This window comes from Haplochromis burtoni, unplaced genomic scaffold, assembly GCF_018398535.1.
Source record: "Haplochromis burtoni strain Fernald_Lab_line unplaced genomic scaffold, NCSU_Asbu1 Contig_49, whole genome shotgun sequence".
Classification (NCBI taxonomy): Eukaryota; Metazoa; Chordata; class Actinopteri; order Cichliformes; family Cichlidae; genus Haplochromis; species Haplochromis burtoni.
Genome location: NW_024582410.1, coordinates 2024099 through 2050281, shown reverse-complemented (window position 1 = coordinate 2050281; position 26183 = coordinate 2024099). Strand labels below are relative to the sequence as shown.

Here is a 26183-nt window from a genome sequence, read left to right as displayed (position 1 = left end):
CGATGTCTCCATCTTCCCAGACATCCAGTCGAATTGAATCAGGGGTCAGACTGCGCAATGCTCAGACGAAGTACAAAAATTTGTAAGAGCTACATCTACATTGGCCCTACAACGATCTGTTAGTGTTTAAAATATCGCTTTATAAAGAATATGGCAGCATAGCTCAGGTTTGTAAAGTTGCATCTGAACAAATAACATGTGTCCTGGAACAATGTCCTTTGGACAGATGACACCAAAATAGAGACAGACATCTGCAAATATGTCAAGCACGGTGGTGGATGGTGATTTGGGATCACTTTGCAGGCCTGAACACCTTACAGCCATTGCTGCTAAAAGTAGTTCTGGAGCATGATTACAGATTACAGAAGTAATAATCGTGCTGTAGATGCCTTCTTACTTTTACTGAAGTATTACAAAGTTTATATTATGAACTTTTGTTATCTTAAAGTTTCAAGTAAATTTGGCTACCACTAGCCAAAGTCAACAGATCCTTTTCAAAATTTCCTTTTTGTGCCAACTGAGTATACTGACTACTGGCGCTGCACAGTTACAGTCCAACATTTAGAACAGGATTGATCTTTTCATCTAACTGAATTTCCCAAAATGGAAATGTAAAAAGACAAGAGTGCTAGCTTAGAATATGATATTCTTCAATATATGGTTCCAAATAAAGTAACAGAAATAATCAATAGCATTCTGACTCATTTTAATGTCAAACACACATGACAAAACAAACCAAAAGCAGCAAAATCCATAAAAATGTTTGATTCCTTTTTTATGGGGGGGATGTCTGCAGGATCCTAAAGATATATTTTCAATAGAAAACACTGGAGCAGGCAGAAGTGATCAGAATCTCTGCAGGAGTGAGGTGTAAGAGTCGAACAATGAAAACTTGCAGTGAAAAGAAGACCCCTGCAGAGCACTGCTGTATGAGTGTAGTCTCTTCATTTGTCTCTCTGATTCAAGTGTCCCTGAGAGATCCATCAACATCCATCATGTCTACATATATAATCCTGCACACTCAACAAAATGCCTACTGTTGATTCAATCAGGAAGTCAGTGTTTACTCAACAGCCCCCCATTTCCAATCTCGTTCAGTAAATATTTTCATTATTTATCCGATCTTGTTTTTCTGTCTCTGTCTCTACATCAGCTGCCGAAAGTGGGGTCCGTGACCCACGGCTAAGTGGTGCACAAAATGAGTTGTTGTAAATCCTAAAATGTGGCATGACATTGAAAAGTGCATATCTAGACGAGGATCTTTTATGCCAATGAAGCAGGCATATTGGGTCCATTACTCACATTATCTTTGTGCCAACAGCTACTCTGATGCGACTGTGAGACATCACGTAAATCTGTCATGAAATCACTCACTTCACTCGGGGTACAACAGACTGTTCTGCTGCTGCAGAGCTTGGCTTGTTAGCCAGCTAGCTAACTGGCCGGCATAGAGAAATACTTGAGCCAGACCACGCTGTCAAGTTACGGTTCGAGGCCAAACTGAGTAAGAGCAGCAACAGAAGACCAGATCTGAGTCACGCTTTCTTAGTTTCAAGCAAACAAACCATGATGCTAGCCAGCTTGTTCATGGTGTAGATTGAATTAAATGATCCTTTTCTAAAAGCGCATGTGTGGAATTTACATGCTTAAAACTGCAATTTGGATTTATCAATATAAAACAGATGTAAAGGACGATGTTTAAAAGGTTTTATAACACAAAGAATTTCGGTGGCATTTGAACTCAAATGCTCAAAGTAATTAAATAGCATTATTATAACATAATGAAAATTTTAAGCTGATAAAAACTGATCATTTTTGATTAGCATGAACCCTTTTACAAATCAAATACGCCCCACCTAAAAATATAAATTCATAGTACTTTTATTGGTGTGGTGGCGATAAGTGACCCCCCTCCCCTTGTGATTGCTTTAATAAGTAACAGGTCGCCATGATCGCACACAGTTTGCAGCGCAGACACTGAATTGACTGTAAACTAGAGCTTGAGCTTAACTGATATGAGTAGATATCAGCTATTTGCAAATATATTGATATCTGGATTTTTAACTTGCCAAAAAATGAAAATTTAAAAAGTAAAGATGAAATGTTGTTACACATATCCTTCAAACTTGTGCTTCATCCGATATATCCGAGTTTTTAATCAATAAATATCGGTATTACTTGCAAAAATCTTATATTAGTCAGTATCTACTGCAAATACCTGAAAACTACTCACCAAGCAGTAGTAAAAGTGAAACGTGTGAGGCGAACAGGCAACAGAGAACTTTGATCTACAAAGTAAAAGCTGTGGCTTTTGAAGTGTTTTGGTTGAAGTGGTAAGGCACGACTTTCTCTTTTTCCGATTTGCCCCAAACGTTTCCAACTTTCAGCTAACAGAGGAAAACGGTGAGTGTTTGCAGACAAGTCTGCATCTCACATGCAAACTGTTGGCAGTCTGCTTGAAACCAAAGCAATCATGGTTTCGGTGCAGCACCCTTTTGGCGACTGATTTCACCTAGTTTGAGTGAGCAACCTCCAGCAGCCGCTCACTCACTCAGGGTCTACACATTTTCCCTGCTAGCGACTAGTGGTTGTGAGATGGTCATTAACTGGTCTCTAGGCTTTAGTGAATGAGACCTAACATACTAGTTAGTTAGTTTGAGTTTAGTTGCTTAATTATGTTTGATTTCCATTCTGGTAACTCTGTAAAACTATGAGCAAAGTGCACAACTATGCCTGCGATAAAACAGATAGTATGTACACTAATCCCCTAAGTTGTAGCTGGTGATTTGAAAATTTATCAGTTAAAACACACGAAAGCAATCAGTTATGAATGTTAGTTAGTCTTGGCCCCTCAAAAGTTTGAAAACTTTAGATCTTCATCACATATCAAAGACTGTGATGCTTAACCCACAGCCAATAAGACCAATCCCATACTCATCACATGATGTTGCAGGTTCCCACGTCAAATGACTGCCTGTACATGTCTTCCAAGATTTAATTATAACCAGTGACAAAACCAAGCTTAATTAAAATTTGCTTAGTAATTGCCTGTTGGAGAATTTGAGGTGATAATAAACTGCGAGAGTGAAAATGACTTTTGTCTGTCCTCCTTTCTTGCACCTCACCTCCCTCTTTTCTGTAATTTTCCATCAGTGCTGTGCTAAAATCTTCTGTCTCCACCAGAGGAAGATAGTGCAAGACTGCAAATACACACTTCATCAGCATTGGGATGGAAAGCAGAGTCTTATCTATCAACAGCAGAGTGTGCTTTAAAAAGGCAATGTTTTTTATTGAAGATACTGGACTTCAGCTGATCCTCTAATGTTTTTTTTTTTTAGCTGCCCCTCCCCCACACCAAATTCTTTGAACTGGACACTGCAGGGCATCAGTACCATTTGGACTTAGTTTTACTGTTGAGCAGCCATCCATGTGAAGTAAGTGGAACAATTTTCAGGCAGAATGTGGAGAGCTAATGAGGTGTGCCTGGGCACAGGAAATAGACAGTGTGCATGGTTGCTTCAGTGCTTTTGCAGCCTTAAAACCGTAGCCACCAGATAGCTTAATCTTCCTCTGGATGCTGCCTATCACAGTGTCCAGCAGGTTTTTTGGGAAAACTTGAGAGCAACTTGTGGAATGCATAAAAAAAGGATTGAGTATGAAATGCAGAAGCAGCTTCATTTCTGGTTTAAAATGTCCAAACATCAGTTTTGTTTGTTCTTATTGCTCAGAACTACTGAATTCCAATGGTCATATTAAAATAAGTTAAGTAAGGAAAGTTTAATAAAGATGTATAAGGATGCTGTCCTCACCCTGGTGTTGTTCCTCTCGGCTTTGAGCTCAGATATCTCTTCCTCTTTCTCCAGCAGCTGTTCCCTGCAGGCGTTCAGCTCCTTGGTCAGTGCTGCAAACTCCTAAGCAACAAAGAGAAAAGACAGAGACGGGTAAGCATCACACAATACTTGGGATACAGCTGCTGCTGGCTGCATGTAGTGGACGATGAATGAAATCCAATCAGTGAGAACAATTACCACAACTATTCTTCAAAGCCTTGTTTCTTTGCCAGAACATCAGCTTTGCTCTTTGTCTCGGTTTTCTGCAGATGGATACTGACAAAAGATATTTGCTCTGGCTCAACTACATTTACAATTACAGCCTGAGCAAACTGCCAGTCCTCCTCCAGACCCAAAACACATACAGTCTTCTGGTGCTCTTGTTTTCTTAAACACACTTTTGATTCAGAATCTCTCAGAGGGATTCTGAGCTATACCTACAGATCTACAGATATCATAAACAATCTTCAGAAGGGGAGGCTGTCGCTTGGGAAGGCTTCAAAACCTTTGTCCCTGTCATTCTGGTCTAAATTAAGCATAGCCACAACAAACATTTTTTGAAGCAGGCCAGAACAGACAGGTAGAAGGTAATCAAACAGAGACAACAGTGACACTGCGACTCATGCGCTGTGTTTCAATTTAGAACAGACTGACGTGAGGCAGTAACTGCCACGCTCGGTGTTTGATTTCACATTTATATGGGGGGAAATATGTGCACGTCTGAAGTACTGAAGGAACTGATGCAAGTATGGTGTCCTTCGCAAAAGACTACAGGTCGAAGTTAAGCTAAACTTTACTTTTCTAAACTGCTCCAGAGATGCAACACATGAAAGGATGCTGATTTATTGAAGCACCAATTATTAGTTGATTTTACAGAAAGCTAATCATTAAAAAAAAATTAGAAAAATTTGTATTGGAACAAAATATTTAAAAAAAATATGACAGATGTGGTTTTGTCTTGTTAAATGGCTTTTCTGCTACTTAAGAATTGAATGAGTATACCAAAATATCATCAGTAATAATAAGTTGCAGGTCATTTACTTTAGTTATATATACACTTCCTATAGAAAAATAAAGGAATACAAATTCAGTTTTGAAAGCAACCAGCTAAGTACAAGTGATCTGTCTGTCTGAGTACACGTTGTAATTTGAAATCTGTACACCAGCTGTCCTTCAGGAGTCATGGACAATAACTCAGTGTTACAGACAGACTCCAGGGAGTGGAGCAATATTGTGTCTCGTAGCTACAGCAGCGCATCAAATCCTTATAGATCTTATAGAGCCACAAATCCTCTTCACAAAGAAGCCATACACCAAGAAAATCCTTAAAAAAAACTCCCACTTTGTATTGTGAGGGCAGACTTCCAAAGAGTCAAGCCAATCTGGGATCAAAGAAAAAGATTTTAGGTCTACATTTAGAACAAGCTGGGATGGTGAGTAGGGAAAGAGCTGAAGTCCATCGCCTCAAGGGAAAAACTGTGTGAAATCCCTGAAGCAGCAGAAAGGTGTAATATTGAAGACCAGAGTATTCACAAAGGTGCTTTATTTTTATCACCTGATATATTGAGACAATTACATCCATGTTCACACTAACATGGTGTCATGCTTTGTTAGTAACACAGAGAAAATTCACGATACAAAGATCCAGAGTCATCTTGTGGGTGTTGTTTACAAATTAAAAAAAAAATATTTAAACAAGGATGCTGCTCGATGATTGCATTGAATTTGGCGACGGAAGGAAGTAGCTGCAGTGACTCCAGAGGTTTAACATGCAATACCACAAACCTCTGGCCAAAGGTGATTGCACATGTCACCTGGTGGGAGGCAACCTGTCTCCAAACAAATCGTTGTCTGACTCAGTAGTCAGTCCAACTGCCAGCATGCTCCAATCACTCTGAGTCAGTCTGCACCGATGATTGCAACTTGTCTGTGATGTGTCTTTGCAATAGCGTACTCTCCTCAACTGGCTGCCAACTATTGCAGTTTTGTTCCTGTTATAGTCTTATTTTGGAGTTAAATCATTGTCCTTTAGTGAATTGTGGAGGATTTTCTAAACTTCTGTTGCAAATGAAGTTCTTAGATTCTTATTGTAAGTAGGTAATGTGCATTTTATGTGTAGATTTATCAGTTTCCCAACATATTATACTAGATTGATTGCATGTAATTGCCAATTTGATCCCATTCATTCACAAACTGATAACATACAGATCCCCTTTTATCACGATCTTGATAAACCAAGTCATTCTGAACACGTCGACTGGCTGCAAGTGATGATCAGTTCATTGCAGAGAGTCAGAATAATTTTGATCGAAATAAAGAGTGAAATTAAGTATTTAATTAAAATTAAAAGCAGATTTTGTGTTGCTATAAAAAGCATGTGTGAAAATACAGATTGATAAATGAAGATCGACACACAGCTTCCCTAACCCGTACGTCTAATAAAATGTTAATTAGCCACATGCTCATTTTGCTTATGCTAATTAGCCTTGTGGAACTGCTGTAATTAAAAGTACAAAGATTTTTGATGTAAAAATTGAACTGAAAATCCATCACAGTCATGGGAGTTCGCTTTTTGGGCCAAAAACCAAACAGTGAATTTATAGAACTGTGCAGCTCTTTTTATTACATGCACAATATTTACAGAATGGAAGGCATAACGTTGTATTCCTGCTTAATGTGAATGTGAATAGAAACAATAGGTTTTTTTTAGGCTCTGGAAGGCATAACATTTTTCTAAATATACCACAAAATATTAAACAAACTGTAATCACATTAGTCTAAGAAAATGCTATGACATTCTTTTTTCTATTTAAATTAACTATAGTGTCTTGCTCCAAAGGTCCTTTCAAAGTCCTTTCAGTCATTGTTTGACATTCAAGATTAAAATGTTAATTAACTGTAGCGTCTCTTAACTTAATTGTCAGTCAACAGCTGGAATCTGAGTGCAATCAAGAACTTAAAAAGAGTAACTAAGGCCTAATCAAAAACAGCATGCTGTCGGTGGCAAAAGATCGTATTTATTTATTCTTTTTTTTTTTTTAACTGCGATTGCAACGGGAAAAAAATGCACTGCTAGAATATGACATATTTATCTAATTTAACCATCCAGTGCTTAATAAAGCTGAATTATAACAGGCCTTGTACGAACACATCTGTAAGAGTAGCAAGTGCATAATAGTTGAGAAGTCAAAGGTTAAAAAATGAAAAATGTTAACTAGTGTATTTGCAAATAAAGTTAAGGTCCGCTAAGCTGTTACCATAGAAACAGGAGATAGGGGAAAATGGTGGCATGATAAACAAGTCGTCTCCATGGGGAGTTGACCTACTGTATAACAACCCAACAGAACAGAAAAACATTTATAATGGATTGGATTTATATAGCGCTTTTCAAGGCACCCAAAGCGCTTTACAATGCCACTATTCATTCACTCTCGCATTCACACACTGGTGGAGGCAGCTACAGTTGTAGCCACAGCTGCCCTGGGGCAGACTGACAGAAGCGAGGCTGCCATATCGCGCCATCGGCCCCTCTGGCCAACACCAGTAGGCAGGTAGGTAGACGTGTCTTGCCCAAGGACACAACGACCGGACGGAGCCCGGGGCTCGAACCGGCAACCTTCCGGTTACAGATACGCTTCCCAACCCCCTGAGCCATGGTCGCCCCATTTGTAGGACTTTAAGATGTATTTTACTCATTTTTAATATTATCATGATTCCGACGATTCCAGATTGCCACATTTATATTACATTAAAACAATGCTATGCTACATGTCCATTGTCATCTTATTATTTTGCTGAAAATGATCCCCAATAGTGATAATCACAGTGTCACATGATCATAAATTAGAATGGGAAATCATATTTTAATGATGTTCCAACTTGTGCAGTAGGTCAGGCCCAAAAAACAAGCTCAGACTTCATAAATCTCCCTCCCACGGGAATGTAGCTAATCACAGTCACCTCCTCTTAAGAAAGGGTCCTTCTGCAAATTGCACAATTTGCTTTTAATGCTTGTGAGACCTACAAGCCCCCTGCCTGTGCTCCAGCAGTGCTGGTAAGCTTCAACTTCCTCAGCAACAGACTGCAATATTCTCTCTCCACAGCTCATCTGTGAACCCTTTGTCTCAGGACAATCCTTTCTCATAGAGCTGAGTTAAAGTAAAGGCCATAACCCCAGGGGCAAGGAAATGTTTCTAAGACAATCTCTTTACAAAGGCCAAACTGTCAGGACCATGACAGATTGTGTGGGCCTACTGAAGCAAATTTCACAGTTGTGCAGCTTGTACAATCCAGTAAAATGATCTCTTCATTACAACAAAAGTCAAAGTGAAAAGAAAAGAGGAAGAGCAAAAAAGTTTGAGCTTCTTTTGCATTACATATATTTAACAAACTAACAAATAATGCCTGGTGGAACCGCTCACATTTAAGTCAAGTCAAGTCAAGTTTATTTATAAAGCACATTTAAAAACAACCGAGGCTGACCAAAGTGCTGTACAATAAAATACAAATATAAAATACAATAAAACACAAGTACATAAAACACCTCACTGATAAAACAATAAATTAAAACAATAAGTTAAACCTTGCTAAAAGCCAATGAGAAGAGGTGAGTTTTAAGAGCAGTTTTAAAAGTTCCTAGGCTTGTGGAGAATCTGATGTGAGGAGGTAAACTGTTCCACAGTCTGGGTGCAGCCACAGCAAAAGCCCTCTCTCCCCTAGTCTTTAGTCTGTACCTGGGAACATCTAAAAGCATCAGGTCTGCTGACCTCAAAGATCTCCTGGGGCGGTAAATGCTAAGAAGCTCTGCCAGGTAAGGAGGTGCAGTACCGTTAAGAACCTTAAAAACCAGCAGTAAAATTTTAAAATCAATCCTAAAAGCAACTGGGAGCCAGTGGAGAGAGCAGAGGACCGGAGTGATGTGGTCTCTCTTTTTGGACCGGTCAGCATGCGAGCAGCAGCGTTCTGCACCAGTTGGAGGCGATGCAGACAGGAACGATCTAAACCAGCATAAAGGGAGTTACAGTAGTCCAGCCGTGAAGTAATAAAAGCATGGACCACCCTTTCTAGATCGTTCCTGGACAGGTAGGACTTGACTTTAGCTAAAATCCGTAGATGATAAAAAGATCCCTTGATTTAAGGCAATTGTCAACCTGAGTATTAAAAAACGTAAATAAATTTGGGTTATGCATTGATGCACATGACATAGATAACTTGTGATGGCACCTTTTATGAGAGGAACTTTCAGTTGGAAACCCTTTTGCCTTGAGAGCTGCCTTAATTCTTCTAGTCGTAGATTCAACAAGGTGCTGGAAACATTCCTCAGAGACTTTGCTCCATATTGGCATGATAGCATCACACAGTCGATGAAGATTTGTTGACTGCACCTCCAAGGTGTTCTATTGGATGAAATCTGGTTACAATAGAGGCCATTTAAGGACAGTGAACCCAATATCATGTTTATTGTGACATTGGGGTCACTGTAGTTTATCGCATTATTTAGATTGAGTTCAGCTGTGTGTTTTTCCCCAGGTGTCTCCAATCTGCCCTGATCTCTTTTTTTTGTATTTAAACCCTCAGTTTGCTTCTGCTCTTTGTCACGTTCTCCTTCATCTCTCATATGTTGTTTTTTTTAAGTCTTCTTCCTCTGCAAACCCTAGATTTAGGTGATTTTTACTCACAACTTTCTTCCCAATTCTGATGCCTAATTTGAACTTCAGCAGGTCATCCTGTATAAAAGCCTAAATGAACCGAGTTACTATCATGTGATCAGCTGATTAGATATTTGCATTTACTGGCAGTTTAACAGCTGTACCTTATAAAGTGGGCAATGAGTATATAATGTAAAATCTGTAAAACAAATAAGCAAGGAGGAATGGTAATATTTTAGCACATTTCATAACAGGTGTCTTGTTATGCGTAAAACTATCAGGCTAAGCATTTTTGCATTTTTATAAACTTAAATATTGTATATTTAGAGAAAACATCTGTAACCTATACACCAGCATCAATAACAACACTGATATGAGGAGAAACATAAACCAGAGTTCCTTATGGTACATTCGAGACACAATGAATTATTCACAGCAAAAATGCAGCAAATGGAAGTTTGTTTCCATGCAGTGATTTATATTTTGCTTTATCTCCCAAGGAAAATATAACCTGGTGAATTTTTATTCCCAGGAAACACTACTTCTAGGCGTTGCTCTCATAAATAACATAAAAATGGACTAGCAGCACAGAAAAACTGAAGAAGAAAAAAAAAAAGAAGGCTGGGTGCACTGTGGTGGAAATATGATTCAGTGAGCAGAGAATCAGAGAGGCGCAGCGGAGTCGTGAGATATAAGATGCACATGCTGAGGCTTGCGTGACAGAGCATCTTCAGCGCATCAGTTAAGAGAACTTTCACCTTACAAGTCACACAGAGGTAGAGGGTTAGGGTGATGTACAGTACAAACACACACACAGACTGTTGGGGCGCTGGAGACATTGGAGTACTCTATAAGGGAAGAGAAATGCTGACGTTCCTGAATGCTGTCAGCTGTGCAAAAGAGCATGTTTCTAATAAACGATTTGATTTAAAAAATAATAATAATAATTCTATCATATCACATTTTCCATGTATTAAAAATATCTGCAGTGCCAATGTACAAATGGAGTGGGACTTTACTTGAAAAATAGTAACTGGATTCTTTCCTGACTCTGTCAGTCGTTTCTAATAGACAGAGGAGGTGTCAAACATGCAACCCAGGGGCTAGAAATAGACTGCTGGGAGGTCCAACTGGTGTGAAAATTAGTTATTTTCTTTAAATATCATGCTGTAGTACTTCTGGTAGGTTTTCAATGCTGCACCATAAACTAAAATGAGTTTGACACCCTTGATAAACACTTATTTCTATGAGAACAGCTTCCAACAGATCAACATTCAGCAGATCTATTTACACTTGAGTGCCTTGTCTCAGTGCTTTTACTCCAGCTACCTTACAGCACCAATAGTGACCAAAACTAGCCAACATGAAAAGTCCACCAATCACAAACATCAACAAAAATGACCAGCACGTAGCACAAAAGACTCCAACACAAACTCCACATAAGGACAAACCTGAACACCAGTTACATCCATCTCACAAACCACCACAATTTACTGTAAGTACAAAAGTACTTGTGTGAAGTACAGAAAGACAGTTTTCTTGTGATACATTGTACGAACTAATGAGAATCGAAATCTATTGAGAATGAGAAATCTATCCTTGACCTCGAGCACAATTTGGGCAAAGACCTATTCAATCAATGTAATCAATGTGTGCAAATTTCATGACTAATACTCTCTGAACATCTGGTCTTTCAGGCACATGATCTAAACGCAAAACAAAGTCTGTATCAATGTTAGTGAATTTAACCACGTGGCAGCTAATGGTGAACATTATCCATAAAAAAGCCAGTGTTATTTAGAGATCTGGAGAAAGCCAGTGGCAAAATGGGTGCGACAGGACCCACTTGACTATAGTCAAGAGCAGTACTTTTACCTCATAAAGAAACCCTTATTTTGTTTTGGGCATAAAAAAGAAACAAAGTTTTTTTTTTTTACCTTCTAGCTATTGTTAACTAATGTGTGAATGTTTACCAGGAGTGGAGAGGAGCTGGTTGAGGGCTGGAGTGACACTGCCCCCTCCTTGAGTTTATTGTATACAGTATTTCTCCCAGCCCATTGTTCCTTCAGTGGGCTGGTTTCAGTCATTATGCAAATGTGCTGTTTATAAGATTGGGGAAACCTGCAGTCAGCTGAGACTGAAGAAGCCACTTAGATGAGTGACGAAACGTTTCTCCCACAAAACGCTACGTCCAGATGAACAGAATCAGCTTTTGGAGTGTATACAATATTGTTACAGTGCAGCTATGGCTCCTAATGCTTTTATTTGGTCGTTATTTGATTTTGCAATTTAAAACTGCAAGCTATCTAACTTAGAAAAATACTATCCAGGGGTATATGCTTAGCTAATAATTCTAACTCTCTAACCAAATTCGTGCACTCAAATTTACAGTTAGTTGGCTGTAGCTGTAGCTCGCCTTCTTGCTAATATTGTAGCACAATCAAAACTGAATGGAAATGATAGTTGGCTATTTTGCCAAATTACTTCAGTGCCTAGTCCTTTTAAATGAAAGCCTTTACTTGCTCAAACAGTAAAGAAATTGTTTAGAGAAATTCCAAAACACATTAGGTTGGGCTGAATACTAACTGTAAGGTTCCAAGGTTGTTTCAGCTTTGATGAAATGTTACCACTTTATTTTACTGACCATACAAATAGCTGGGAAATATAAAATTCCTCTTGGATAGGCTGACATATTTGCTCCAAACCCCTCTCAGGCACGATTTTACCCATGACCTGGTGGACCGCTACCCCACCACTCCTCTCCTTTTCCTACTTCTCATTACCTGGGCAAACTGCCTAGCACTGCAATATGTCAGGTAGTGTGTGTGTGTGTGAGTATCAATATTTGTGAGGAAGTCTGCCTAGAAGGTGAACTCTAAATGAAATGGTGGACAAGCCTTCCTCCCTGAGTGGGCGACTGTCGGCCCAAATTACAGCTATTTTTTTTTTTTTTGAAACTGAGGTGTGCTTCTGCAGGAGAGTCGTGCTTCCGGGCTAAAAACAAAACCTGGCAATTGTGTACTCTCAGGAGAGAAGGAGAAGTGGTGGCATGATTGACGGCATGCTGATTCACCAGGTGAAACACAGAGAAGAGCTCACCCAAGCCTGTAGCCAAGCCTCAGAAATGCCTGAGCAGAAAGAGGTGTTGAGAAATGTTATCTTAAATAAAATTCCTAAAAGTTTGAAATAAGACTGAAGAAGAGTCAAACAGAGTTCAAACGCTCTTCCGCAGCATACATTAAAACAAATTATGGCAAATTTCATGGAAAGAAGCTCTAACTACAAAGGGACCCCTTTAGTGAATGCATCGTGGCTCCCATTTAGTGAGTGAAAAACACTCTGGGAAAGTACCAGATAATGAGCAACAAGCATAAATAGAGGCATTTCTATCATATTCGTGCATTCTCAAACATAAAATCCAAGCTGTAGAAATTTAATAACAGAGGTATATTTACAGTGTGACACCAAGAAGAAGACATGATAGTCTCTTTATGGGATGAAACTTTTAAATTGTGTAATGAGAACTTTGTGGCTGTATCGTGACTCTAATTTAGTCACTTTTTTAAAATAAAATACTTTCCACTCTTTAGGATTGCAGGATCATGTTGTTTACAGCTACTGGTTACAGAGCAAGCACCTGCATTACGGTCACATATACTATCAATGCAAGAAAAAAGTCCTCATGTAAATAAGTGCATTTCTGTATTGACATTTTTAGTTTTACTTTCTTATTTTTTTGCTTGTTTCTTTTAGTAATTTATACTTGATTTTTCCGAGAACTAACAGCAAGTACAAAAACATAAGTCATACATTTGGTTGAGTCAGACAATTGACATTTGAAATGACTGATTTACAGTTTCTAGTCTATGCTCAGAGTCCGTCACACCCTGCAAATATGAAAGTACACAGAGATTGGATAAACATGTTAAATATTATCCTTGATATATGATATAAGGAGAAAAAGGCATGCTAGTGTATATAAAGCAGCAAACTTCAAGCTGCTTACCTGAACTGCCTGATGTTCATTTCTCTTATATTGTACGTATATTGTATTGTATTTAGACAATGATTGGTGTGGATGTTATTTTCAGCATTTGTGTTTCTGAGGTTTGACAAGCAATAGGTCACTATGACCTTCTGTCACAATTAATGAGTGTTGTTTAAATGTTAATTAGAGCAATGTTCCTGTTGGTGTGCAGTATATTTTGATCTGGGAACATGACAACAAGTTGGATCTCTGCTTCCCACTTACTGTTTGTGTAAGTGGGACCTGCCTTATGTCTCCAAGATTGTTCCAAATGTCTGTTCAGATGCAATGTCCTTAGGAGAGACAAGACCAAAGTGGAGATGTGGTTGCAATGCACAGCACCACATTTGGGGAAAATCCAACAAAGCACATCAGCACGAACACTTCAGACCAACTATAAAGCATGGTGGTGGAGGGGTGATGATTTGGGCTTGTTTTGATGCAATAGGACATGGGCAACATGAACCCCTCTGTATATCAAAGTATTCAAATGTGAGGCCATCTGTCTGAAAGCTGACAAAAAAAATGTGTGATCCAACTGAACAATGATCTCAAGCACAGCAGCAAATCTATAACATAATAGCTGAAAAAAAACTTGTAATAGCCCAGTCAAAGCCCAGATGTCAGCTTGATTGAAATTGTGTAGGAGGACTTTAAGAGAGTTACGCATAAAAGCCTGCAAACCCCAATGAATTACAGTAACATTGTGAAGAAGAGTGGGCCAGAATTTCACCAAGACAATGTGAGAAACATTTACTTCAATTTGAAATGATAATGAGATGAGAATGAAAACAATGTATTGCTGCTAAAGTTGGTTCTAAGGGTGACTGAATCATAGGGTTCACTTAGGTTAGCTGGCTTAGTTTTTGTTAAATATATAATGAAGTGGTGTGATATGCCATTGACATTGGATTTAAATATTTTTAGAACCTTGTAAGAACCTGATTTTTTTATTTATTATATTCTGATAAGTAAAACCTTGGGAGTTAACTGAATACACTTTGATACACTTTATTTAATTCATCTAGTAGATGTATTACTTAATTTAAACATTGAGCAGAAACAACACCAATCCACCGAGGGCCCCTGCCAGCTGTACTCTTGGCCTACATCTTGCTCATGAACAGGGACTGGTCACAGAGATTGTAGATCGGACACTCAGGAGCCATACATGCCTTGCAGAAGAGCGCTATAAGAATAAAAGCTCAGCCAGTAATCTCATTTCCTCAGCTTTAAATATTCAAGAAGGTTATCCACGCAGAGCGAACACAGCGTCTGCTTCATTGTAACACACAGGTGAGTTAAAGGTAGGTGACTGTTGCATCAGCATCCAGCATGCTTTCATCAGTGAGTTCTCTTTAAGCAACGGTGTAGCTGTCTTTAATCTGTGCAACACCAAGGACACCCACAGACTCTACTGACAACTGAGCCACTGCTGTCACGCTGTCTAGTACTTCCAGAACCTACTGTGTCTGAGAACCTCAAAGGCATTAATATTGCAGTATTTGTGGGCTCGCTCATTCCTCCAACATCGTGTTCTGAAGCCATCACAGCTTCAAGCAGTGGCTCAGACCAAACACCATGAAGTACAATGATTCACTATGAATGCAAAAAAAGTATAGCACTATAGGACTACCAACACATAGGTTTTAAATTTGAAACATGCCAGCAATGAATGGATCGACAACTAAATTCACTTTTAATGCCCTGATTATTATTATTATTTATTTTATTTTAATTTTTTTTTGTGTGTAATTGCCGGTTATTATTATTATTTTTTATTTGGACAAACTGTTTAATAAACAAAGGTAAAGGAGACAAAAGAGCTAGGATGGTAAACAAAGAGCTTGTGTCGCTCGGCTGTGAATTTAAATTTTAATGACAATATATATAAAAAAAACCAGTAATAAAATGAAGAAAAAAGAAAACATGCACTTGTAGATAGGAAAGGATCGCCTCAGGTGAAGAACAGCCAACATAAACGTCTGACTGAAAAAAACAAAACAAAAAAAAAACACATGAAAGGTCACTACAGGTGTTTGTGTAAATAGTTGTGTGTGTGTGAGTGAATGAGTGTGCGAGAAAGAGAGAGTGTGATGGTGTTGAGGGTAGGAAAGGTGTGATTTACAATAACCTTTTGTTGGCAAGGTAACAGAGGTTGTCTGTGCTGTAAAGGCCCCTTGAGGCCAAATCATAAATCTGAAAGTGGAAAATACAGCCTGGCAATTTACTGCCCTTCAAGTGCCTAATAACTAATTCTGATCCCTGTGAACTCCAGTACGAGGACCTGTCACACTCCCATAGCCTTTCATCACAGCGCTGGCTTTAAACCTCTAACCTGCAGAATCCATGAGAATGTGAGCCGCGTATGACTAAAATTTGTGAAAATTTGCTCGTCTTCAAGGAAATATAAGAATGACTTCTCACTATAGATTCTAAATGAAAGAGGTTTTTCACCTCAACATATAATACTATGTTTACACAGGAGCTATCAATCAGTTTTCAGCTATACAAGAGTAGTTTCACTCGAGTCACAGTTTTTTGTTTGTTTTAAAAGAAGTATTATTAATCTTATAGTTAATCTTATAATTTTTTAGAGCTCTCTTTTCATCTTTCTTCTGATTGGCTACCCACGGTAAAAAGAAGAAGGAGGGTGGGGCTGTTTTGAAATGACCATATTAGGAATATCCACTTTTACTGATGTCAGATGATGCTAAGAGGAGAAAAAAATTTGCTTTAGTGCAGAAACTTTGAACTCACCATATTTAACATGCTCATCTATCACTCTAATAAAACAGAAAATACTGAAAATACATAATAAGCCCATTTCAAATCATCATACATTACTAAAACAGGTGATTTGTTTAAATCCAAAAGTGTCCGTGGCTTTTAACATTAAGGGCTTTCGGATGTGGAATAACCTGCCAGCAGGATCAGTATATCACCTCTTAAAAACATCTTTATGTAACTGGGTTTATCAGATTTTACATTTTATTAACTTTTTATTGTCTTTTTTAAAATCCCTTTTCAGTTGCTGTTTTTATTCTTTATTATAATTCTTTTACTTTTATTGCTTTAAATCTCAATTTCCCCATCTAATCTGAATGTGTTAATATGGTTGATCTTTCTGTTTAAATTGATAATAGTTTGCTCGTCTCTCGAAGGGGTTTCTAAACCCTTTTGTTAAACATCTTCTTTGTCTATTCTGTTAAGTACTCTACAGATTTCAATGCAAGACACCCTACGAGACCACCCATCTCCCATGCTACAGTTAACAAACTGCTTGCTAAGTTTCGTGAAACTAGTTCAGTTAATGAAGAAACATCAGTGGCTGTCCTAGCTTCATTCAGCAAGAGCCCACAGTGTAGCACTCGCCGCATGTCACTGGAGAGTGGCATTAGTCGAACATCCCTTCGGCGGATATTAGCTACTCACAAATGGCACCCTTACACACTCCAGGTACTGCAGCATCTCAACGAGGATGACCCAGATCGGCGCACAGAATTTGCAGAATGAGCAAAGCAAAAATTGGAACAGGACCCTCAGTTCACGTAGAAGATTTTGTTCAGTGATGAGGCAAACTTTTATGTGAGTGGTGAAGTTAACAAACAAAACCACCGCTATTGGTCTGACACTAACCCACACTGGATGGATCCCTCCAAGAAGACAAAATGCTACATGATGATGTGTTTCCCTCTTTATGCATTGAAGCTGGCACGTTCCCTGAGTTTTTCCAGCAAGATGGTGCACCACCACATTATGGGTGCCAGGTCCGACCATTCCTAGATGAACAGTTTCCTGGAAAGTGGATTGGTCGTTGTGGGCCAGTTGAAGTGGGAGAAGAGGGTTGCACTGACAATCCAACACAATGGGCAGCACATTGAACAGATTTTATAAGTGGTCAGAAACTTGTAAATAACCGATGAAAGAATAAAGTTACGTTGAAACCAAGCACACCATTGTTTTTCTTGTGACATTACCAATAACTTTGATGTGTCACATGGCCCTCTTCCTATTGAAAAAACAAAAGTTGTATCCAAGGTGGCCGACTTCTAAATGGCCACCACCCATCTTGAGGAGTTTGCCCCCTCACATATACTAATGTGCCACAACCATTCCCATGTTATTACGGTATCCATATTAATGGCCCACCCTGTATATTGGGAATAAAGAAAAAAAATGCAGCCCAGTTCCTTGTATATATACACACACATACTTGGCCAATAAATTGGATTCAGATCTTTAGATAATTGAATTAGAAAATAAAATGTGATTCTCTGATAAAAAAAAAGTCACAAGAGGCATAAGAGAGAAGTCTGCCTAGAAGGTGAACTGATGACAATCTTCAAAGTAAGAAAAAGCTTTCTTAATTTCTTCATGAGCTCGATTGCTAGTTTTAGGCCATATTAAATAAAATATAAAGCTAATTTAATAAATTATGGTCATTATTAGAGTCAGAAAGGATTATCAAGGGTATGGTCATTGGATAATAAGTCCCTAACCAGTCGGGGGAGTCATTTTTCCCCAAGTGAGCAGGGGTTGCTGGGGGTCACTGATTGGTTTGCTGATTGGTCTTTGTGACTGAGGCCTAACTCTAAGAGAGGGCAAAAGAAAGTATACTACCATTTCTAGCTAGTTCGTGCTGCAGTACACTGCGTACCACTTGAATATTCATAGTATTTGAGAAGAAACAATACTTTTTTAGGCTCTGGATATTCAGTCTCCATCTTCTAGTTTAAAAGACATATCAATAGGAATAACTGTTACAGATATACTATGAAAATCAGATGCTTTGCAAAAGAAGACGTAAGCTCCTCTTACACATAAGAGATCTACCTAAACTTGAGCGTGTGCATGTAGTGTGTACATGTCTGGGGATTTCTGTCTGTCTGCAGATAGCAAGGTCAAGGTAAAGGAGCAATGAGCTGAATAATAAGAACGTTTATTTGACTTTCATATGGAAGAGGCTATGAAAGTAAGCATCCAAGATACATCTCTTCTCCAATGTGTGAGCTCTGGACTTGACACATTCAGCTCCAGCGTATGGTACAGTGATAAATTGATGCCACTGCAATGCATGGTGATGCTGTGCACGTATTAGAAAGGTCAAGGAGGGGGAGCGCATTTTATTACCAAACGAGAATGCCTACTCTCTGTTTTCCACATGTAATGTTCTGGCTAGTCTTCTCATTTGGAGCCAATAACATCAGGCATCCAGGCAACAACAAAGCTGCACATGGCTGTGAAACACCCAAACAAGCATAGCCCGAAATGTCAAAGCATCTATCCTGCATTACACATGGACCAAAGAACACCCAGAAAGTTGTTTTGTCAGGGACAAAACAGCAGCAGGGTGGCTCATTCATGTTGTCTGTTCATTGGCTGGTGACCCAGTGTCATCCTATGTTGGCTTAGCTGCAAAGTAGGATGTCTGTGGAGAGCTGCAACTAATATTTATTACTGCTAATGTCAAACCCTCTGGCTCTGTAGGTTTCTTTTTAGTTGGTTTTATTTTAAACAACAGTGTAAACATGCTCACAGGCTGAGAGAATATTCATGAATTTGATCACTTTTTGTGTTGGTTTTTCTTTGAGCGTGTTTGGCTGCTCAAATGCTCTCTTGAGCTTGACACATTTTTAGAGATCTTTCTCATATATCACTCATATAACATGCTTTTCTTGACAGCTTACAATAAATTGGCTCTTTTGACTTTAAATTTGAGCTATGGGGTCATCTGTGATCATTTTTCATTTATTTATTAGTGAATAACATGCCTGTTTATTTTTTTAATTATTTTTTTTTAAATTAACTATCCATGACCTGTGCAAATTTGTAAGGTATTCAAATAAATTCAATACTCCTGAGACTCTACTTAATATAAAAAAGTCACCAGTTTTACAAAGACAAGCACAAAAATTAACAGCACTGAACTCGAAAGATGAGCGACACTTGAGAGAAAATTGAAATGCATTAATTCACAAGGACAATCTGAGATTTCAAAACACTTGATCAAAAGTTGCTTTGTTTACTTAAGCCTAATCAAATGGGTAAGTTACAGCAGAAATAACAGTCCAATAACAATGAGTCAATGATACTTATGTCATTTAACATAAAAATTCTCACCTCCAACTCTACTGAATTTATCCGAACTACAGCAAAACAATCCTCCATCCCTTCATCCAGCCATTGAAGCACTAGATTGCCTCTTCAGTGAATGTGCTGTGCTTACCAACTTTCCACTTTTGAAGGTTGCTATTTTAACAAATGCGATCTGGTCGTGCACAGGGGGCATTCATGGTTGAAGGTTTAAAAAGAGACAAAAACGGCAAATGGTAACATTAAAGAAGGTGAAAACAGAAACTGTTTGTGATAACGAAACTAAACGGGCAACTGATCGACTTAGATAAAGCCATGCTCCACAACACTAGACGCTCAGAATGAGACCAATCAATTGTTACTACAATTACATGACAGGAGACTGGACATTACTGAGATGAATGCCACAGAACATGAGCTTCAGTGTAGTAAATCAAAGTCCAGTTGCCAGATAAGCGAGGCAATTTTAATTCGGCAGATACCAACTGAGCAACAGACCAGTTTGGTGTAGGCGAGATGCCACATTTGAAAAATTCATCAAACAAGTGGTGGGATTTACAAAGATTACAGTGGGCAGAGAGGGTGGGCTTTTCAAGGACTGATGATTCATTCCCTGTCCATGTAGACAACATCCATGACAACAAAACACCGTCCATGTATCAAAGGAGGATGCACCATCTGATGTTTAGTTTTCACTGATATAAACAAGATTGGTTTTTCTTTATCTAACCAATTCCACACTGCAGGAGCTTTAAGGCAGTGTGAAGATGCTTCCAACAGAATCCAACGCTGTGTTGAAGAAGCTCCTGTAATTAGCCAGAAAGACGTAAATCCCGATCAGATTAGTAGCCAGCAAATGCAGCAGACCTGACATTGTGATTTGTACTCTCTTAACCCCGTGACATTTCCCTGGCCTCTCTTGCTTTGTGGCCTGGGTGTTTTATCTAAATAGAAGGCTGAAAAGCCTTGAAATAACCCACTTAGAATCTCAAAAATCTAATCGAGAAATGCTTGAATGCAAGATACAGTAGGGCAAAGATACTGTACAAAGACAAAACGTTGTTTTTTTAAAAAAAACGTGTGTAAATGAAATGACTAATGTGCTGGACAGACAGAAAAAGTTTTAACTGCTTCTGTGGAGCGCTCAACTGGGATTAATTTCTTATGTATGGAAGTTAAGACTCGCCATTAACATTTAAAGCTATCTGAGGAGACCAAAGAGGTAAGGTAATTATAATGTCAGATGTAAGTTATGGTGAACTATAAAAAAAGAAAAATGTAGGCGGTAGTATTTGTGTCTAAATAGTCATATACACCTTGTTAAACTTAAATGGCTTATAAATATCAAACAGCATGAATAAACAATTATTAGCTCAGCAAATTCGAACGAGCAAAAAAAGAATGCAATATGGTTAAAAGCGACAAAACAAGGCCTGTTAGCTTTAAGGTCATCACTAAAACCATCTGATATAAAATTTCAACTCTTTTTTTTTTTTTTCCCCCCAAAACTCTTGTCTTCTCCAATCATCTGAGCTGTGTTGGTGCTGACTGCGTTATCACTCTCCTCCAGCCCTCTCTCCTGCATCGCCTTATGGATACTTAACTCGGACGCAGATCACAGGGTTCCTACATAAATTATGTGGACTCAAATGAAAATCAGAGTGACAGACGTGCAGCGTGATGATATCCAAGGTGCCCCATGGGCTTTCAATGAGGCAGGCTCTGACCAAGGTTGGTTCAAATATTGATGCAGAAATACCCATTCATATAATCCCCAAATACTCATGTATCATCCATGCTGTTGGGTAGCAGCAGTGCCGACTTTTAAAGGTCAAAACACTCAGGGTAGGGGTTTTGTCATGCTGATACACATTATAAAACACTATAGACAGAAGTAAAAACACATAAATGTAAACCTAATGACTTTTTCACTTGGGCAAGTACTTTATTTGTTCTGAAGACGAGAAAACAAGACATTTTCTTACATGTACACAAACAATAGCTCCTTCCCCCTTCTCTCCGTCTCTCTGCAGGTACACACTGAAAGTCAAATGGCCTCTGGTGATGTTCAAAATGAATTAATGTTGAAGGCCTGGTGCTGTGAATCTCTGGCATTTTCTAAAAGGTCTGTAGCATGAAGGAGGCCACCTAGAGAGTCAGCTTGCATTCAGGAAACGGCATTCACTGATCCAAACTATTCTTTCCCTTTGTATGGGAACAAACAGTTGTTTGGGACATTTAAAGTTCACACTTGTGGGTGATTCTGTGCATTTACAGAGCAGACCAAGCTATGCAGTGGGGAGAGAACATCTAGCACAGACTGAAGCAGAAAGGCATGATAATAGCAGAGGTGCTGAGATAAGGAAGTGTGGATGGACCAAGGTAGCAAAAAAGCACCCCAACCATGAATGCGCAACAGCTGCTCTGTGCTGACTGCACGTATTAGCACCCGAGCAATGTCTCAATAGTATGATCACATTTCTTGTTAGAGCTATAAAACGACTGCCATTGGTTCCAGCAGGGGTCGTGATAATGGGCAATAATAAAGTTTTTTATGCTCTGAATTTGAAATGAGTTTTGATGATGAGACAACTTTCCTTTGCCTTGTCTGGACTGATTATAAGAGGGTAGGGAAGCCATGCGTGTGCAAGCACCCACACCCACACACACACACACACAGTGGCTGCACAGACCACAAAGGCTGTCCTTGGGAGGCTAATGTTCCTGAGCTCCTTGGGGGCACAGTGGCCAGATGTTTTGCTATGCCCGCTTGCCTGGTTTTGGTGCCAGTGCCCCATTACAAGCAGCATCTTTCACACCACAACACAAAGCTTGCAAGCTCCAAGATACAACATCACCTTCTCTTGCACTTGACAGGTGAGCACAAGTGAATTGTTTATATATGTCCTATTAGTCCAGGCCAAAAAAACCCAAAACAAACCAAAACAGAAAATATTCAATCGTCATTTAATTTTGTAAAGTCTTTCCTAAGATTGATTAGGTTACAGTCACATTTGAAGGAGCTATTACTTACGTATTTTAGAATTTAACAAATGAAACATCCTCATGCTTAAATGAAATCTTAAAAGTAGACTATAAAATCACATTAACTAGGCAATAATCATAAATGGGCACTTCATGAATTTTACATCTAAAATGTAATTTAGTTACTACAGTAGCACTATGATCTGTATATAAATGACGGACGGGCCAGCCAGGTCTGACAAGTAAATTGCCTCTTTCTAATGGCCGCCTGGGGGTGAAAGTCCAACTATAGAGACATCAATAGCAAAAACGGGATTTATGACCTTATAAAAACTTTCCTTATGAACTCCTGGTCTCTAATACAAGATATTAGTATCTTATTAATATAGTATGTTGTTTATTTTGTTGTAGTGAGTATAACAAGTCCTGTAATTAACAACTCCCTAAAATGTGAGAATATAACTGTCCTTGGTTTTCATTTGTGATGTCTGTTTTCAATAAACAAAATCTAAAATGTTCAATTTGATGATGGGACTCCACCGACCAGGCAGGTGACATCAATTAAGCTAACTCCTTCTTTAAAGGCAATAAGTGCGATAGAGCCAATGGAAAATCTGCAAGATGCAGGTTTGAAACATGGAGTCTTCCTTACAAAGACAAAATCTTTTTAAAACAAGGAAAGGCCACAACTGCAGTTCCTGAAGTGGCCACTTGAGACTGAATTCAAAAGTGACGACACACCAACAGAGGTGCTCCAAAAATATATTTGCTTGCACTAATTCACAGTTATCCAGAAATCAATAAATGTTATCATGGCCGTGGTTATGTCCATCTTTTGTATACAGTCCATGAATGTGACATAGAGGACAAGGAACACTGAGCTAACTATATTATTAAACAGTGGGGTTTTTTAACAGATCCAAGTTTAATTTCAATAAAAACTATGGTTAACACAACAGTCCACATTTTCCTTGCAAAAAACCCCCCAAAATCTATTCATTCAACTTGCATGAAATATTTTGCAGCACACTTTCATTTATTTATTTATTTTTTTTAGGCATAATCTTAAAGAGGGAAGAAAGAATGAGCTGACTACCTTTTTCAGTACTACAGTAAGGCCATCAAGCTTCCTGCTCTACTGTGACATGAAAAGGATGCAAGTTTAACATTAATATGAATTTCAAAAGGGAGTTTGACAAATGCTCCTGTGGTGACAGAGCATGGAATATCAGAGAGACTAAATTTTGGCAACAAATCCACAACAACTGGAAAGAAAAAGAAAAATATTCAAAGAAAAATGAGAACTCATCCAAATACGTTCCAGTTTCTGCACTGACAAAGAACACCCACGAGTCATTGTTTGTTTGCCGCAGCACTGGCCAGGCTCGGACAAAGCTGTATTGGTGCACAAGAGAGGATTACTTCACAGCAGTCACACACTCTCTCTGTCATGCAGTCGACATGCCAACCGAGTGGACTTGCTCTCAGTTTCGGTTCAACTCACAGAGCATTGCAGAGGTTCAGCCCTGAGCCACAAGTTCAGAGTGCAACAACAAACAAGGGCATGAGATGTCCATACTCAACATTTTCATCTAGGAAATATGCTTCTTGTTCTATGCTAACCTGTGCAGGGACGTTTTTTTTAATTTTACGTACTTCACACATGCATGACATATCAGAATTGTGCGATCTTTAGCATATATATGAGCAGTTCCTAACAACTTCAAACAGACACACACGACATAAAAAGACTTCTCTGCCAGTGTGGTGGGGTGATGCTCAAGGCATATAGCACATACAATATGCAGGGCAATGCAATATGCAGCTCAATATATGTCCAGAATAAGAGAGCAAGAAGCACTACAGCATTCTCAGAGGACACAAACAAGTACAGTGGCTCCCTGGTGGCATCTTGATGTCGAAACAGGGTCACTTCAAGGGTAAAGAAAGGCTGATCTGCTGCAGAGTGCACTGTCGAGGAAAAGCACGACAGCAAAACATGCCTTGGAAATTCGTTGCGGGCGGGGGGTGGTCTGTCTACATGCTGACACTTAAGACTCAGGGGTGCAAATGATGCTAGATGCCATTTGTAACAAATCTACCTGCATTACACCTACTGTATGAGCTTTTAGTTAAAGACTCAGTCTTCCGTAACACTGCAAAACAACACGTGCACAAAGCAAACCACGAATCAGCAAGCTGAGTCTATGCTGCATAACTCTACAAGCCTTCCCTATTGTTCTGCTGCTCCTTTACCTTGTTTCTTTACACATCTGGTTTTCTTTAGCACTCATTAGATTACTGCCCATAGATTTATTTCTAATCATTAGCCAACGATCCGTCTGTTTAAACAGAGGGCATTTGCAAGAGTATTTACACACCTTACACACACATAAGCACTGTATGTTCTCAATTAAGAAAGAAGCTTTAAATTTGTCATGAAACATTTGCAGAGCTGGCCTTGCAGTATTAGAAACCTAGATTATTATACCCAGCTTTGCTTGGCAGCAATCCTCTTTTTTGCTTCTGCTTCTACCTTGCCATTTCCTTGCCTTACCAGCTGCATTGTGATATATCAGAGTATGTAAATTGCTTTTTAACGGACAATATCTATTAGTGAAACATGAGAGGGAATCATATTTCATAACTTGTCACATCTTCACAGCATAGCTGACATTCTGAACAAACATAATGTTGAAGAAATCCTTTACGTAGTAGTACATGACTAATTGTGAAAATACTCCACAACTTTGCGTTAAATTCCAAAAGGCGAAACAAACACGGTGGCAGAAACTGGCCAGTCGTAGACGGCTGCCAGCTCCGTCCTCTGCATCGGTCTGCTTCCCTGCAGTTCTTGGAGGCTACAGCGTTGCCAGATCAAGATGCGCCATGTGGAGCGAACCCTGCTGAGATGAAGTGTTGCCAGATACGTGTCTGAATTCTCATGGGTCACTGGTGTTGTCAGATTTGTGTCAGAAATCTCTGGCATTCGAGGGCTGCCAACTCTCCCTCAAAACTAGACAGCGACTGTGCTGCCAGCTCTGTCTCAGTGTGCAGGCAATACTTATTTGACACATATGCAACAAGCGCTCTCGTGTGCTGTTGGGTTGCCAGATGCTAGATGCAAGTCACAGTGGTTAGTGTCCATAGATATGACATTATTGAATTAACTTGATCTGAAGTCTTACATTTTTTATGATTTTCACAAAAAATATTTTCAGTATTGCTACTATTCAGTTATTTATAAACTAGGGTGATGTCAATCAGAATCACTCAAAGTGTTTAATATAACAAAACTAAACGATCTGTTTATTTTCTTGTTCTGAGAATTTACTCTGTGAAGTTTAATTTAGAGTTTATTCCCCGCTTGCAAGATAATGAATGCTTTTATGGTTTAATACAGAAAAAACACGTTTTATTTTACAGCCAAGGAGGTTGTTGAGCTGATTGTTGGAAAGCTATTAATTTTGCTACCTTAATCACAACAAACTGAGCTAACAGTCAGTAGTTGAAAAGCATAATACAGGGTGGGCCATTTATATGGATACACCGTAATAACATGGGAATGGTTGGTGATATTAAAGTCCTGTTTGTGGC

The 26183-nt window shown here is 38.9% G+C and overlaps 1 protein-coding gene across 13 annotated transcripts in view; it reads right to left on the bottom strand.

Annotated features, from left to right (window-relative positions):
- ppfia2 (PTPRF interacting protein alpha 2) overlaps positions 1-26183 on the bottom strand; it is a 195631-nt gene that overhangs the window by 56498 nt on the left and 112950 nt on the right. For all 13 annotated transcript variants that reach the window (XR_006054371.1, XR_006054372.1, XM_042220490.1 and 10 more), the window contains one exon: positions 3810-3911. Coding sequence is in view for 11 of the 13 variants with exons in the window: in XM_042220490.1 (XP_042076424.1) it covers positions 3810-3911 (102 nt within the window). In the remaining 2 variants the exon portion in view is untranslated. The remainder of the gene's footprint in view (positions 1-3809; positions 3912-26183) is intronic.